Genomic DNA, 14008 nt, shown 5'->3' on the forward strand with positions numbered 1-14008 from the left:
TGTTCCCCTGCGCAGGTCGTGACTGTCGAGGTTTCTCTGCTGCTTCTTGCCCTGCACTGTTTCCCTATGAGGCTGGGGCTGAGCGGAGCCTGTCTGATTGGGCCGCAGTGTCTGTAGTGGCACCTGCTGTCTCACGGCTCTCGGCTGGACTCTCACCCCCACCTGCAAGGCCTCTGCCTTTCCTCGTTAGCATCTTAATGTTTACTAGAAGCGTTCCTTTGCCACTGGATGAGCCCAGTGGTTCTCCCCGACATCCCTGGGGAAGCCTGCCTGCCTTTCCCAGGGCCGTGAGAGAACGCCCGCTTCCGTGCCCGGCCATCGTCCATCTGCTCCAGGCCTTTGGGAGCGCTGCCGGGCAGGTTGCAACAACTTACCCAGTTTTAAAATTGTTTTTAATTTTGTATAATTGTAGTTTTTTCCCAAAAAAAATTATTGTTGTCATCATTGTAAATCCTTTTCTTTGTTTCAATTGTGGTTTTAATGAAAATCATGCCTAGAAAGGCTCAACTTAGGAATTTCATTGAAAAAAATATTTTTAGAAGAGTATTTTGTAGGGGTTGTTTTTGTTTTTTTTCCAACATAAAATGAGCAACTTGGATCTAACTTAGTTCTGGACAGTTGTCCAGTTGCTCCAACACTATTTAATCCATCCTTAAGTGTTCTGGGGCTAGGTTCTTTATTTTTAATATAAGAATGTTATACAGCATTTGGCCTTTCGACCACTTTTCACGTCTTAAGATACTCACATGTAACTCCATTTTCCCGGTGCCCGCAGGAGAGGTTCACCCAGGACACACAGCCCCACTACATCTACTCGCCCCGTGAGATGACGAGGTGGGTGCGGGGCATCTTCGAGGCCCTGAGGCCGCTGGAGACTCTGCCTGTGGAAGGGCTCATCAGAATCTGGGCCCATGAAGCCCTGCGCCTCTTCCAAGACAGGTAAGGCCACGGATCTGGGCAGTGCCGTCCCCCCACTTTGAGTCACTCTGACCCTCTGAGTGGGGTTCCGTGAGGCTTGCCCGCCCTCTGTGAGCCAGGCTGAGCTCTGAGCTGGGAATGGAAGGAATGGAGGCGGCCAGGGCAGCCTTGTGTCTGGGATTCATCATGCCCACCCCTAACAGATGGGTGACAGCCCACTGTGGCCGCCCACCCCTGGTTACCTGTGACCTTGGGGAGGCACCTTACCCTCTATCAAGTGGGCACCACACAAGGTAGTTACCTGTAATGACCTGTCTAAGCGCAGAGTTCACCGGTGAGTTAAAATGCCTTCTAACACGATGTGGCATGCGGCCTCCACAGCCACCCCCCTTCCTTGTCCCCCGTCTTGGTTCGCATCAAGGGGTTGCAGCTGCGTCTGAGGCATTGGTTTTCTCTCCCACTGTTGGCCACTTGTGTCCACTATTGTCTTGTAAGCTTCGTGTTTTCCTTGTTACTTTGGGAAGGGAATTGCTAATGACTGGGGATCAGTATACATCACAGCCAGTTGTGGTCCGAGTCAGACCAAGTGTCACAGTAAAAAGTTGAGTGTTTCTCATTTAAGGAATCTTGAAAGTTACTGACCTTGTAAAATCAGGACCTTTTTCTTGCCTTCTTTATAATTCCATACAACCTTTGTTTTACAATAAATTCCTAATGTTTGTGTCAGTTTTTTCTTCTTACAGTTTTAATTTTATGTATTTCAACACTGCAATTTTTCAGAGAATATTAGGCTCATTTTAGGTTAGTGAGAAAAAGTTAAATTTGTGTTGCCTTAACTAAACGTTAAGTAAACAATAGGTCTTAACTGACTTGGCATTTAAAACAGCACCAAGTTTCCTATTGCATGTCATTTGGGGAAACGTGCCCATGAGCCAGATCTCACAATGGACAGGGAGGATTCAGAGCGGATGCACGCAGGGCCAGGCCCTCGCCCTCCCAGGTGGCCATCTGCAGCAGGACCAGGTTAGCTCCTCTGGCCACTGCTAATCTCAGCTGCTGGGGGTCGCTGGCAGGTAGTTAGCAGTTACTCCCCTGGGAAAGCCCGGCCAGTAGCTGCCTCCAGGCTGACAGACTGAGAAAGAAGCGTTTGGCAGTTACTCCTGGAGACCAATGTCCTGCCCCCAGGCAGATCTTCTCATCCCGGCTTGTTGGGGTCTTGGTGCTGCCGTATAGACCCATGGTTTTCAGGCCAGGCTGCAGGGCATCTCTGGGGCCCACGGACTGCCTTACTGAGAGCCTAGAGCGAGGTGCATGAGCAGGGCCGGGGAAGCAGCAGCATGAGCCCTGGCAGCTCTGTGGTTTAAAAATGCAATCTTGCCGAACCGGTTTGGCTCAGTGGATGGAGCGTCGGCCTGCGGACTGAAGGGTCCCGGGTTTGATTCCGGTCAGGGGCATGTATCTTGGTTGCGGGCACATCCCCACTGGGAGGCGTGCAGGAGGCAACTGATCGATCTCTCTCATCGATGTTTCTGATTCTCTATCCCTCTCCCTTCTTCTCTGTAACAAATCAATAAAATATACATTTAAAAAATATATTTAAAAATGCAGTCTTTTCGTTGTTACGTGAGCTACCTTCACTCTCCCCCTCCCCGTTTTTTTTTTTAATGTATTTGTATTGATTTCAGAGAGGAAGGGAGAGGGAGAGATAGAAACATCAATGATGAAAGAGAATCATTGATCGACCCCTGGAATTAAACCCGGGACCCTTCAGTCCATAGGCTGACAGACATTCTATCCACTGAGCCACACCAGCCAGGGCTTGCTCTCCCTTTTTTAACTTAAAAAATGAATTTTGAGCGCTAACCGGTTTGGCTCAGTGGATAGAGCACTGGCCTGCGGGTTGAAGGGTTTGATTACAGGCAAGGGCACATGCCTGGGTGGCAGACTCGATCGCCAATAGGGAGTGTGTAGGAGGCAGCCTCTCAGTTATTCTCTCTTATCATTGATGTTTCTATTTCTCCCTCTCCCTTCCTCTCTGAAATCAGTAAAAATACAGCTCAATGAATTTTGAGCTGTAGTGCAATTTTCACAGCTTTCCAAAAATACCAGAGAAAGATTTTGTTTAGATTTGGATGTAGGCATAGCCACCATGCATCTCAGTTCTGGTTGACTGCAGTAACTCGGTGACATGCCTGCTCAGTGTAGTCACCTCCCAAGGTCCCCTCCCAGCTGTAAGGACAGGCACAGCTCGCCTGCTTGCTGTTTTCTTCACGAGCCTGCACCTCCAGAGCTGCACACTGCGGTTCCCATCTGTCCTCAGCACCTGCGCTCAGAGCTCTGTTCAACAAGCTGAGGCCCTGGACCACGGTTTCTTAAACCACGTGGTTAAGCCTTTCTAAAGGAGCTGTTTTCCATGTAGGGCCATAGATCTCAGAGTTTTATATTTAACTAGAGGCCCGGTGCATGAATTCGTGCATAGGTGAGGTCCTGCCGGCTGGGGAGAGGGGCTGCGGGCTGTTGGCAGGCTGGCCCGGTCCCCTGGTGGAATTCCTGATTGAGGGGACAATTTGCATACTGGCCTTTTATTATATAGGATGGTAAAACTTTGGATTGCTTAAGCATCTTGACTTCAGATTCTCAGGTTTTTTCCATTTGTAGAAAATGAACATTTCTGGGAAAGACTGATCTCAGCCCTTGGAGTCACACCATTAACACACAACCTGGTGTTCCCCTCCCACCCCTCCTTTGACCTCCGGACTCACATGCTGCTCTCCCGGCAGGCTTGTGGAGGACGAGGAGCGGCGCTGGACCGACGAGAACATCGACATGGTGGCTCTGAAGCACTTCCCCAACATCGACAAGGAGAGAGCCATGAGCCGGCCCATCCTGTACAGCAACTGGCTGTCCAAGGTGACCAGGCCCTGTAGTCAGCCATGTCCCTCCTCTGTGACCTGTCAGCCCTGCTCCCTCCTCTGTGACCCTGACCTCTCCTCTGTGACCTGGCCCTGCAGTTAGCCCTGCTCCCGCCTCCTGTCAGTCAGCCATGCCCTCTCCTCTGCCTTCCTGTCGGTTAGAATGATCCTCTGACCAAAAAAGGTGTCTGTCTGGAAGTGCGTTGTCAATGAAGGTGGTTACATGCACGACAATGACCGTCTTTGCAGCCGCCGATAACGTAGGGGTTTGGGTAGAGTCCCTGGAGTGGCTGGACGGCTGTTCCTTATCTCCATGCGATGGCTGCTCCAGCCAGCAGATGTGGCTCCAGTGCGTTTCAGGGAGAGCTTCTGCTTCCCCTTCACTCTTTCTTCCCTCATTTGTGTGAACGTTTCATGCACTAAGATCCCACACAGGCGTCGTTTCCAGCACAGCCGCGAGCCGTCCTCTCTGAGGAGGAGGTGGGGCACTTTAGGGAGTTGTCCTCTTGCTGTGCATGGCATTTGGTAGCAGCTGATTCGGGGGCGGGTCAGGGTCACAGTCTAAGGGGCGAGACAGGGACGTGGCCGTCGGGAGAGGTCTTGGCGTCGGGTCTCCACAGGCTCGCGGGCCTCCTGGGCGGCAGGAAGGGCTGGCCAGGCAGAGGGCCTGACGGGAGCAAAGGCAGCAGCGGGTGTGTTCATTGCGCTGGAGAAGCCTGTCCGACTCCACGGCCACACAGCCAAATAACCAAGGGTTAAGTGTATGTGGCTGCAAAAAAACAAGCTTCAATTTTCATAGACACGTAGGTTTATTTCTGTAGAGACATGCTGAAGACGAAGGGCTGAGGTAAATGAGTCATCGTTAACATAAAATGTTAATAAAAATTATTTTTTCTTGACCATTAACTCATCAGACACTGAAGAGCTGCACAAATTAATAAGCATAACACAAATAAGCCTATTTTTTTTGTTCTCTGAAAGCAACATATTTCCTGTTGCGCACAGCAAACAAGTCAGTCCAAGACTGACATGGCCATCAGCTGCTTAAATATTCGCTGCTGGTATTAGTGGAGAGAAATGGTGCGCCTGCGCATAAGGCGTGTAAGGGAAATGAATGCAACACAATTATAGTAATCAGTCATTAGCAAATATTGTAGTTCGTTATTAACAATTATGTATAACAGGATATTGTAAGAATTAAGCTAACAAAATTTTTGTTTAAAATGTTTCTTACATACCGTTACATTGGCTGGGGAGTTTGACATGCTTGTGCTAGAATCTGCAGTTCACTTCCAGACTCGAGATGCCAATCCTTCAGTTAGAGGCAGTAGCTCCTCCCAGTGGCTTGTCTTTTCACTCTTCGGTGGTTTTTGAAAAACAAATGTTTTTTGTTGTTTTTAAATATGTTTTTGATTTTAGAGAGGAAGGGAGAAAGATAGAAACAGCAATAATGAGAATCATTGATCAGTTGCCTCTTGCATGCCCCTTACTGGGATTGAGCCACAACCAGGCATGTGTCCTGACCGGGAATTGAACTGGGACCTCCTGGTTCATAGGTCGAAGTTCAACCACTGAGCCACACCAGCCGGGCGAAACAAATGTTCTTATAGAGAATACTATTGGAAATCCATAATTCATCAGTAGTTTTGTTTGTGTATGGAGTGAGCTATAGACGCATTTTCTTTCCCATGAACATCCACGGTCCCAGCACCGTTTGTTGAATGACCTCTACTCTGCAGTGTCACTATCAAAATGGACTTCTGTGTGCACGGGTCTGTTTCAGAGCTCCGTCCTGTCCACTGATCAGTTTGTCGCTTCCTGTGCACAAACCACATCCTCCTGATGACAGCGATAAGTCTGTCTGATCTAGGGCCTCACCCCTGGCTCTTCTGTAGGGAGGTCCTGACCCTTTGGGCCTCTCCTCTCCAAATGACATAGAATCGGTTTGTCAGGCTGCAGCAAAACTGCCACCCACTGCTGTGATTTCGGCTGGGATCCCATTGTCTGTGGGTGGGAGTGTCCTGTGCACGGTCAGTGCTTTTTCTGCAGGACCGTGGTTCTCTCCACTTATATAGGTCTCCCTTGTGCCTTCAGGGAGTCAGCCTTCTCTGCAGATTCTCCGTGTTTCCAGATCTAGTCCCAGTTACCTTGTGTTTTTCCTTGGCTGTGTTGTAAATGACATCTTTTATTGCATTTTTAACAGAAGGTCATTCAATAATGTGGAATTATAATTGACTTTGGTGTAATAACTAAGATCATTTCTTCTTAGTAATTTGGGTCTTATCTTTCTTCTCCAGGATTACATCCCAGTAGACCAAGAAGAGTTAAGAGATTATGTCAAAGCGAGGCTGAAAGTCTTCTATGAAGAGGAACTTGACGTTCCTCTGGTCCTGTTTAATGAAGTGCTGGACCACGTGCTCAGGATCGACCGGTGGGCTTCTTGTTGTCACAGCTCCCCACTGAGCTGCTCTGGGGGTGGGGGGTTGGTACAGACACCCGTGCTCTTCTCACGACTGACCCTCCCAAGTCTCACCTCAGCCCCCCCAGCCAAGGGACCCCCCTTCTTTATGAGTCCCGCTTTTCTGTCCCCCACTTGCCTGCTAAGCAGACCTCCGTCAGCTCCTCCTAGTTCTGCACACCTGTGCTGACAGCCCTGTCCTAGTCCTGTCTCCCTCGTGCCATCGGATCTTTTCATCGCACTGGACCTGGCAAATAAAAATGTTAAATTGTTATTTAACAAATTCAAGTTAAAACACATTAGAAATGTTGTAGACTGAATCCTAGAAAAGTGCAGAACACGAGTATCAAAAGGGGAATGCAGTGTAAAACCTTAAATGTATTCTCTCCGGTACCGTTTCAGAATATTCCGCCAGCCTCAAGGCCACTTGCTTCTGATCGGGGTCAGTGGAGCAGGAAAAACCACCCTGTCCCGCTTCGTGGCCTGGATGAACGGTTTGAGTGTGTACCAGATCAAGGTGGGTCTCCGTAGGCTCTTCATCCAGCAGTGGGTCTGGTTCCTGCCCGGAGCTCCTGGGGTCAGAGGGCTAACCTGCCGCTGCCCCCGCAGGTCCACAGGAAGTACACGGGGGAAGACTTTGACGAAGACCTTCGGACAGTGCTGAGACGTTCTGGCTGCAAAAATGAAAAGATAGCGTTTATAATGGACGAGTCCAACGTGTTAGATTCTGGCTTCCTGGAGCGAATGAATACGCTTCTGGCCAATGGAGAGGTGAGGCAGTGGCCTGTTGCACTGGTGGCTGTTGCGGGGTGGCGTCACCAGGACCCGTCGGGCATGGTGCTGTTTATCTCGTAGGTCCCTGGTCTGTTCGAAGGCGATGAGTACGCCACCTTGATGACCCAGTGCAAAGAGGGAGCCCAGAAGGAGGGCCTGATGCTGGACTCGCACGAGGAGCTGTACAAGTGGTTCACCAGCCAGGTCATCCGCAACCTCCACGTCGTCTTCACCATGAACCCGTCCTCCGAGGGGCTCAAGGACCGCGCGGCCACGTCCCCGGCTCTTTTCAACAGGTACACGGTCTGCACTCAGCTCCAGGCCAGCACGTGGTTTCCCTCCGGGGCAAACCCTGCCTTGGCCGCCGTCTGAGACTCGGGTCTCCCCGCAGGTGTGTGCTGAACTGGTTTGGGGACTGGTCCACGGAAGCGCTCTATCAAGTTGGCAAAGAATTCACCAGCAAGATGGACCTGGAGAAGCCGAATTACATTGTGCCCGACTACATGCCGGTCGTGTATGACAAACTGCCGCAGCCACCGTCACACCGGGAGGCCATCGTGAACAGCTGTGTGTTTGTCCACCAGACTCTTCACCAGGTGGGTCACAGAGCGGGGCCCTGTGGTACTTCACGGTCGCCCCTGGGCCGTCCCCTCAACAGAGATACCCTGCTCTTCTCTTTCCTCACCTCTGTCGACATCTCCTTGTCACCGCCCTTTCCTGCCCCCGGTTCTCCCTACAGTGTTCTCTGCTGTGCTCACTGACGCCTGTGTCCGGGCCTGTGCTCTCCTCACCCAGGGGTCCGCACACTGTTTCTGTAAAGGGCCAGACAGTAAACGTCTCAGGCTGTGCGGGCAGACAGGGCCCTGGCTCTGCCCGTGTAGCACAGGAGCCCCGCCGTTCCGTGTAGACGGATGGGCGTGCGGGGGCAGGGCTTCCCGGGCCTGGCTGCTGACCTTGCTCCTGACTCTGGTAGAAGCGTCCAGTCTGCTTCCACCTGAAAAGCCTGTGAAAACCACTCTGAGCTGTGGGGGTTCTGGCGGCCACTGCCCTGCCCTCCACACCCCCATCACACCTGCGGGCACCTCCATGGCTTCCAGAAGGCCGTCCAGCCCTGGCTTCCTGCTGGCCGTAGGTCCTGCCGCTGGGCGCCACACGTCCCCTCTGGCAGAGGGCAGCGTGGTGACAGGAGCCTGCGCTGCCTTGCCCGGGGCCGGCTCTCGTGGTGGTGTCCACAGGAACAAGCAGCGGGCGCAGAGGAGGCGTAGCTAACCGTAGCGATCCCGTTTGTAGTTCCACAGCGACCACACCGCCATCACCCTCCCCAGGAAGCACGTCTGAGGGTGTCAGAATCCCCTTCCCGTCTTAGAGGAGCGTGAGGAGAAAGCTGAGGTTTCAGGGGCTTTCAAGACCTCACAGGAGGCTGAGCCAAGGCCCCAGCTCAAGTGTTGTGGCCCCTGAGGGCTGGGTACCTGCCAGGTGTCACACTGGCCAACAGGCAGAACAGGAGGGTTTTTGAGGTTAAATCGCAGAGAACGTCCTGAAGAGTGAAAGGTTTAACTTTATTTTCTAAAAGGCTAACGCTCGGCTCGCCAAGCGGGGTGGCAGGACGATGGCCATCACGCCTCGCCACTACCTGGACTTCATCAACCACTACGCCAACCTGTTCCACGAGAAGCGCAGCGAGCTGGAGGAGCAGCAGATGCACCTGAACGTCGGGCTCAGGAAGATCAAGGAGACCGTGGACCAGGTACTCGCCGCACAGCCATGTTACACGGCGCCCGGCAGTGAGGGCCTCTGAGTGGTTATCCACGGTCTCCCTCCCTGGCGTGGACTTTGTGTTTCAGGTGGAAGAGCTGCGTCGTGACTTGAGGATAAAGAGCCAAGAGCTGGAGGTGAAGAATGCGGCCGCCAATGACAAGCTGAAGAAGATGGTGAAGGACCAGCAAGAGGCCGAAAAGAAAAAGGTGAGTTTTCATTTCAGGATCTGCAGCCCTCGTGAGCCGGGCGTTTTCAGTCCCTGAGGAGGGTGGGAACTGCGGACTGAGGTGGCTTTCGGGGTTTAACAGGTTAATGGCGTGGTGGTGCTTGGGGCAGGGTCAGGAGTGTGGCTCTAGGAGCCACTTGGCAGGTTACCCATCCATAGTCGAGCGCTGAGCTTGCCTTCCCTTCCAGGTCATGAGCCAGGAAATCCAGGAGCAGCTGCACAAGCAGCAGGAGGTCATCGCAGACAAGCAGATGAGCGTCAAGGAAGACCTGGACAAGGTGGAGCCCGCCGTCATCGAGGCCCAGAATGGTAAGGGCTGTCTTTGGCCCTTAACACATTGTTTGCGGGTAGTTTTTATCGCGTGCTAACAGGTGGTGGGGGCCATTTTTGCAGTTGAATAGGTTACCGTTATACCTGGAAGTACATACATAATTCACCATTGTATGTGTTAGAGACCCAAATTTTGTCCTTTGGAATTCGTATATCTGCATGTTAGCATCCCTTTAGAGCAATAAAAAAGTATAAAAATAAACATATTTATACGTTACCCATATTCTACCGCTAGTCTATAAAAAACGTATTAATATGTGTCCCGCGCTCTACTACGTAGAAATACGTTTCCTGCATACAATGTGTTAAAGCAACATTCCTGTCCAGCTAGGCTGCTTCCACCTTAGCAAAGCCCTTCTCATGAGGAAACTGACAAAACAAGCTTCCTGTTGATACAAATTTTCTAAAAATCTGGTGATTACTGAAATAAGCCATTTGTAATTCTGGCTTGAATTTCAGCAAGAAATACTCTGAAGTGCGCAGTGTTGCCCTCTTGTGGTCATGTCTGAGAGTGCTCTGGTCTTGGCCTGTGGCTACTGATTTTTAAGTGGTGACCACAGTGCTTCCCATTCCTTCCACCGTGGCTCGCGCCCTGTGAACCGCGGCTGCGGGGGGCCAGCCCTGCTTTGCTGGCAGTCTGCACAGTATTAGGAGTGGCCTCACCCCTGAGCCCCCTGCCTGCTCGCTAACATTGAACTCGTTTCCGGTAACTCATTATGTCATCTCCACATCACAGCACAAGATAAACTAACAGGCACCATCCAAACTATACATTTTGACTCATAGTTGGACATAGGCAAGAATTTAGTTCTCATCTGCTGAGTAATCACTTAAAAAGCGTCTTAAATCAAGTTCAGGCTGGAAAACTGCCCTTCAGCTTGTGGAAGGCACTGGCCGTTTCTTAGGCCTGTCGGGTCCATCGCTTCACGCAGCAAGTCAGGCAGCTTCTAGACTGGCCGGGCGAAAGCCTCTTTGTTTAAACTGTAGGAAATGCAGTTACATTACGTGTAAAAACATTTTTTAAATAATTCCGGATCCTTCCTGAGGCAGTTTTAAAGGTGACAGCCTGCTTTTCGTAGTGTTGCAGTTTGTGCTAGTTCAGTCAGCTCTCCACGACTGTTTGAAAGACCGGCTGCTGAAGCTGATCCGGGGTTTAAGGACAGAAGCTCAGCTGTTCCTGACCAGTTGTCCTGTTCCGATCGGAGTCAGAGTGTCAGGCTGTGGTGTGCTCCCTTCTCACTGCCACGCTCTCTTCTCCCCCAACCTCTTCCGCCTCCACTGCGCTCAGCTGTCAAGTCCATCAAGAAGCAGCACCTGGTGGAGGTGCGGTCCATGGCCAACCCCCCTGCCGCCGTGAAGCTGGCACTGGAGTCCATCTGTCTGCTGCTGGGCGAGAGCACCACGGACTGGAAGCAGATCCGCTCCATCATCATGCGGGAGAACTTCATCCCCACCATCGTGAACTTCTCTGCCGAGGAGATCAGGTGAGCGGGGCGGGGCCCGCGGGGACTGCAGATGTCGAGGGGGTGGTTGCTCTGGCACAAGTTGTGTTAGTCACAGAGATGCCTCTCCAGGCCACTTCCCCCCCAGGAGTCAGGTTTTTCCCACGTTCCTGTGGGCTTTTCTGGTCCCTTCACCCCTGAGAGCCAAGCCCGGGCTGCAGAGCTGGCCCCAGCCTGTCAGGCAGGCGAGAGGCCGAAGGTCAGAGTCCTCAGCAGCTGCGTCCACTGTCACCTAGAAAGAGGGTCGGAGTGGCCGGTCCTCCGTGGTCACTGGGCAGCGGATGGGAACTGGCCATCCCGTTGGATTTCCTAAAAGCTCTGCTTTACTTTGCCTGGCACGTACTTAGAAACACGCCTCCTCTGTTGCAGTGATGCCATAAGGGAGAAGATGAAGAAAAACTACATGTCCAACCCGAGCTACAACTATGAAATTGTAAACCGGGCTTCCCTGGCCTGCGGGCCGATGGTGAAGTGGGCCATCGCACAGGTAAGGAGCCCGGGAGCCCGGGAGCCGTGCGCAGCGACCTCCTGTGCGGCCGCTTGTGAGTAAGAGTTCCGCCCGCCCTCCTCAGCTCAACTACGCAGACATGCTGAAGCGCGTGGAGCCCCTGCGCAACGAGCTGCAGAAGCTGGAGGACGACGCCAAGGACAACCAGCAGAAGGCCAACGAGGTGGAGCAGATGATCCGGGACCTGGAGGCCAGCATCGCCCGCTACAAGGAGGAGTACGCGGTGCTCATCTCCGAGGCCCAGGCCATCAAAGCAGACCTGGCCGCCGTTGAGGCGAAAGTAAGTCCTCGGGGACCCGCGACCTTCCTGCCCACCCCCGGATTCTGTCTCGGCGTCAACACCCGTGACACGTGCTGCACGCCCCACCTTTGTCTCAGCGAGTTAGCGCTGTCATGGCTGAGAGGTGCTGGGACTCTGAGTGGCATTTAGGTAGATGCCCCTGGGCGGGCTAAAACCAGTGCACCCCCCCCATCCCCCAGCTCCAAACCTGTCTGTTCTCTGGTCACCGAGGGCCTCCTTGTCAGGGCCTCCCATCCACGGTGTCCCCATCATTGCTCACACCCGCCCTCTGAGTCCTCAGAATACTCTAATCTCTGCCCCCGCATCTTCCCTGCAGGCCAGCCCTTTCCTACTGTCCCTTCCACTGTCCTTCCTGCCCCGTCTCTGCTCACGCACAGGCTCATACACCGTCTCCTTCGGGCTGTGACCTGGAGCCTGCTTGTATTCCCAGCCCACCCCCAAGCCTGCACACTGTGTGGGGAACGGCGTGCACTTCCCTGTGTAGACCCTGCTGCTTGTCCTCTAGGTAAACCGGAGCACTGCCCTTCTGAAGAGTCTGTCTGCTGAACGTGAACGATGGGAAAAAACAAGCGAAACCTTCAAAAACCAGATGTCGACCATCGCTGGGGACTGTCTCCTGTCGGCGGCGTTCATTGCTTACGCGGGTTACTTCGACCAGCAGATGCGGCAGAACCTGTTCACCACGTGGTCCCACCACCTGCAGCAGGCCAACATCCAGGTACAGCCCCGGGAGCTTCCTGGGGGGCGAGCCTGACCGGGTCCCGGAAACGGGCCCCGCCCAGCAGCGTGCAGCGAGGAGCGCTAACCGCCCTGCCCCTCAGTTCCGCACAGACATCGCCAGGACGGAGTACCTTTCCAATGCTGACGAGCGCCTCCGCTGGCAGGCCAGCTCCTTACCTGCCGACGACCTGTGCACAGAAAACGCCATCATGCTCAAACGCTTCAACAGGTATGCGGGTTGCCAGGCGGTGTGCAGGCCCCATTTCCAACCCTCCTCCGTGGGCAGGCGTGCTCCCCTCCGATGGCGGGGCACGTCCTCCTGTTCGGTCTCGGCGTCTGCCTCGCTCTGCAGTGACTGTTTCTGCTCTGACCTGATGAAACTGAATGGCCGGGTTGTGTGCCGGGTGGACATTGAACAGACCAGACCCTCTCTTGAGATGTTGGAACGGAAACTACTCGGCTTGCATAGTGTCACAGGAGAAATGGCTGCCGAGTGAGACATGGACCGTGACTCCACGACGGCGGGCTAGGCCCTGCCGGTCACAGCTCTCAGGCGCGGCCCTCGGCGGCTGCTCTCGCACCCGGTGTCCTTGCTGTTTTCTTTAAAGATTTTTACAGTTGATTTTTAGTGAGAGAGAGGGGGAGAGAGATAAACATCCGTGTGAGGAGCTAAACAACCCGGACATGTACCCTAACCGGGAATCAGCTGGCACCCTTTCGTTGTGCGGGACACCGCCCAACTGGCCTGGGTTGTTGTTTTGAAAACCTTATCCTCAGGTTTATTTTTAACCTCATCTGGATGTTTTTGAACCTGTGAGCCCTTGCTGTGTGCCATTGGTCCACTCTGCCAGTGTTGGAGTTCAGGAGCAAACCCTCAGGTCCCATGAGCATCTCGGATGTTGCCCCATCTGTGATGTGTGGCGCTGGATCCGCTCAAGGAAAGCACACACACTTCTAGGTGCTGATTCGATAGCTGGCGCGTGGGCCAGAGTGCGCCAGCGGAAGGTGGGGTGCCGCGGGTGCCCATGTTAGGCCCATGCACAGGGCGGCCGGGGGCCTTTGCCAGCCCGTTGTCCACACAGAGCCGTGCACGCACCAAGGGGGCTCCGGCAGACGGGGTGAGGCCAGGTGCTGAGCAGGGGGGTGCGCTCCCCCTCGGACACACGTCTATAAACGCCTAATCTCCACACAGACCAACCAGAAATGGGGGCTACGGGGGATTCTTCTCACTTTTGTAGCTTCTGAACTTCGTAGAACATGTGTGTGTATATTACGTTTTAAACTTTGTCTTCATTGGCTGTGTGACCCTGAACAGAGTTTAGCCTCTTCGTTCCTCCTCTGTAAAAACGGGTGTGAGAACATGCCTCGTGGGATTATGGCCGACAGGTGCAGCCGTAGCACTGACACCCTACCCACAAAGGGCCGTGACTAGTGCACAGAACAGTCATTCTGGCTGTGTGCTCGGCCGAGAGAGGGTGTAACTGCAGCCCCGCTCAGCACCTCTGTTCAGTCCCCCCTGTCATTAGTATCTGGAAACCACACCTGAGCGGCAGCAGCCTCTCCGCCTGCCTTGTCTGGCTCGGCCCCCCCGCCCCCCCACC

General features: G+C 53.4%; 1 protein-coding gene across 1 annotated transcript in view; it reads left to right on the forward strand.

The window, feature by feature from the left end:
- Positions 1-14008, forward strand: part of DYNC1H1 (dynein, cytoplasmic 1, heavy chain 1) — a gene marked incomplete at its 5' end in the record, with an annotated part of 56683 nt that overhangs the window by 33958 nt on the left and 8717 nt on the right. The window contains 15 exons of the mRNA XM_015565837.1: positions 776-939; positions 3699-3828; positions 6128-6261; positions 6691-6805; positions 6898-7059; positions 7144-7358; positions 7454-7658; positions 8636-8809; positions 8907-9026; positions 9235-9355; positions 10665-10860; positions 11248-11365; positions 11451-11666; positions 12193-12405; positions 12509-12636. Of these exons, the coding sequence (XP_015421323.1) occupies positions 776-939; positions 3699-3828; positions 6128-6261; positions 6691-6805; positions 6898-7059; positions 7144-7358; positions 7454-7658; positions 8636-8809; positions 8907-9026; positions 9235-9355; positions 10665-10860; positions 11248-11365; positions 11451-11666; positions 12193-12405; positions 12509-12636 (2411 nt within the window). The remainder of the gene's footprint in view (positions 1-775; positions 940-3698; positions 3829-6127; positions 6262-6690; positions 6806-6897; positions 7060-7143; positions 7359-7453; positions 7659-8635; positions 8810-8906; positions 9027-9234; positions 9356-10664; positions 10861-11247; positions 11366-11450; positions 11667-12192; positions 12406-12508; positions 12637-14008) is intronic.

Source organism: Myotis davidii, unplaced genomic scaffold (assembly GCF_000327345.1).
Source record: "Myotis davidii unplaced genomic scaffold, ASM32734v1 scaffold60, whole genome shotgun sequence".
In the NCBI taxonomy this organism is placed as follows: Eukaryota; Metazoa; Chordata; class Mammalia; order Chiroptera; family Vespertilionidae; genus Myotis; species Myotis davidii.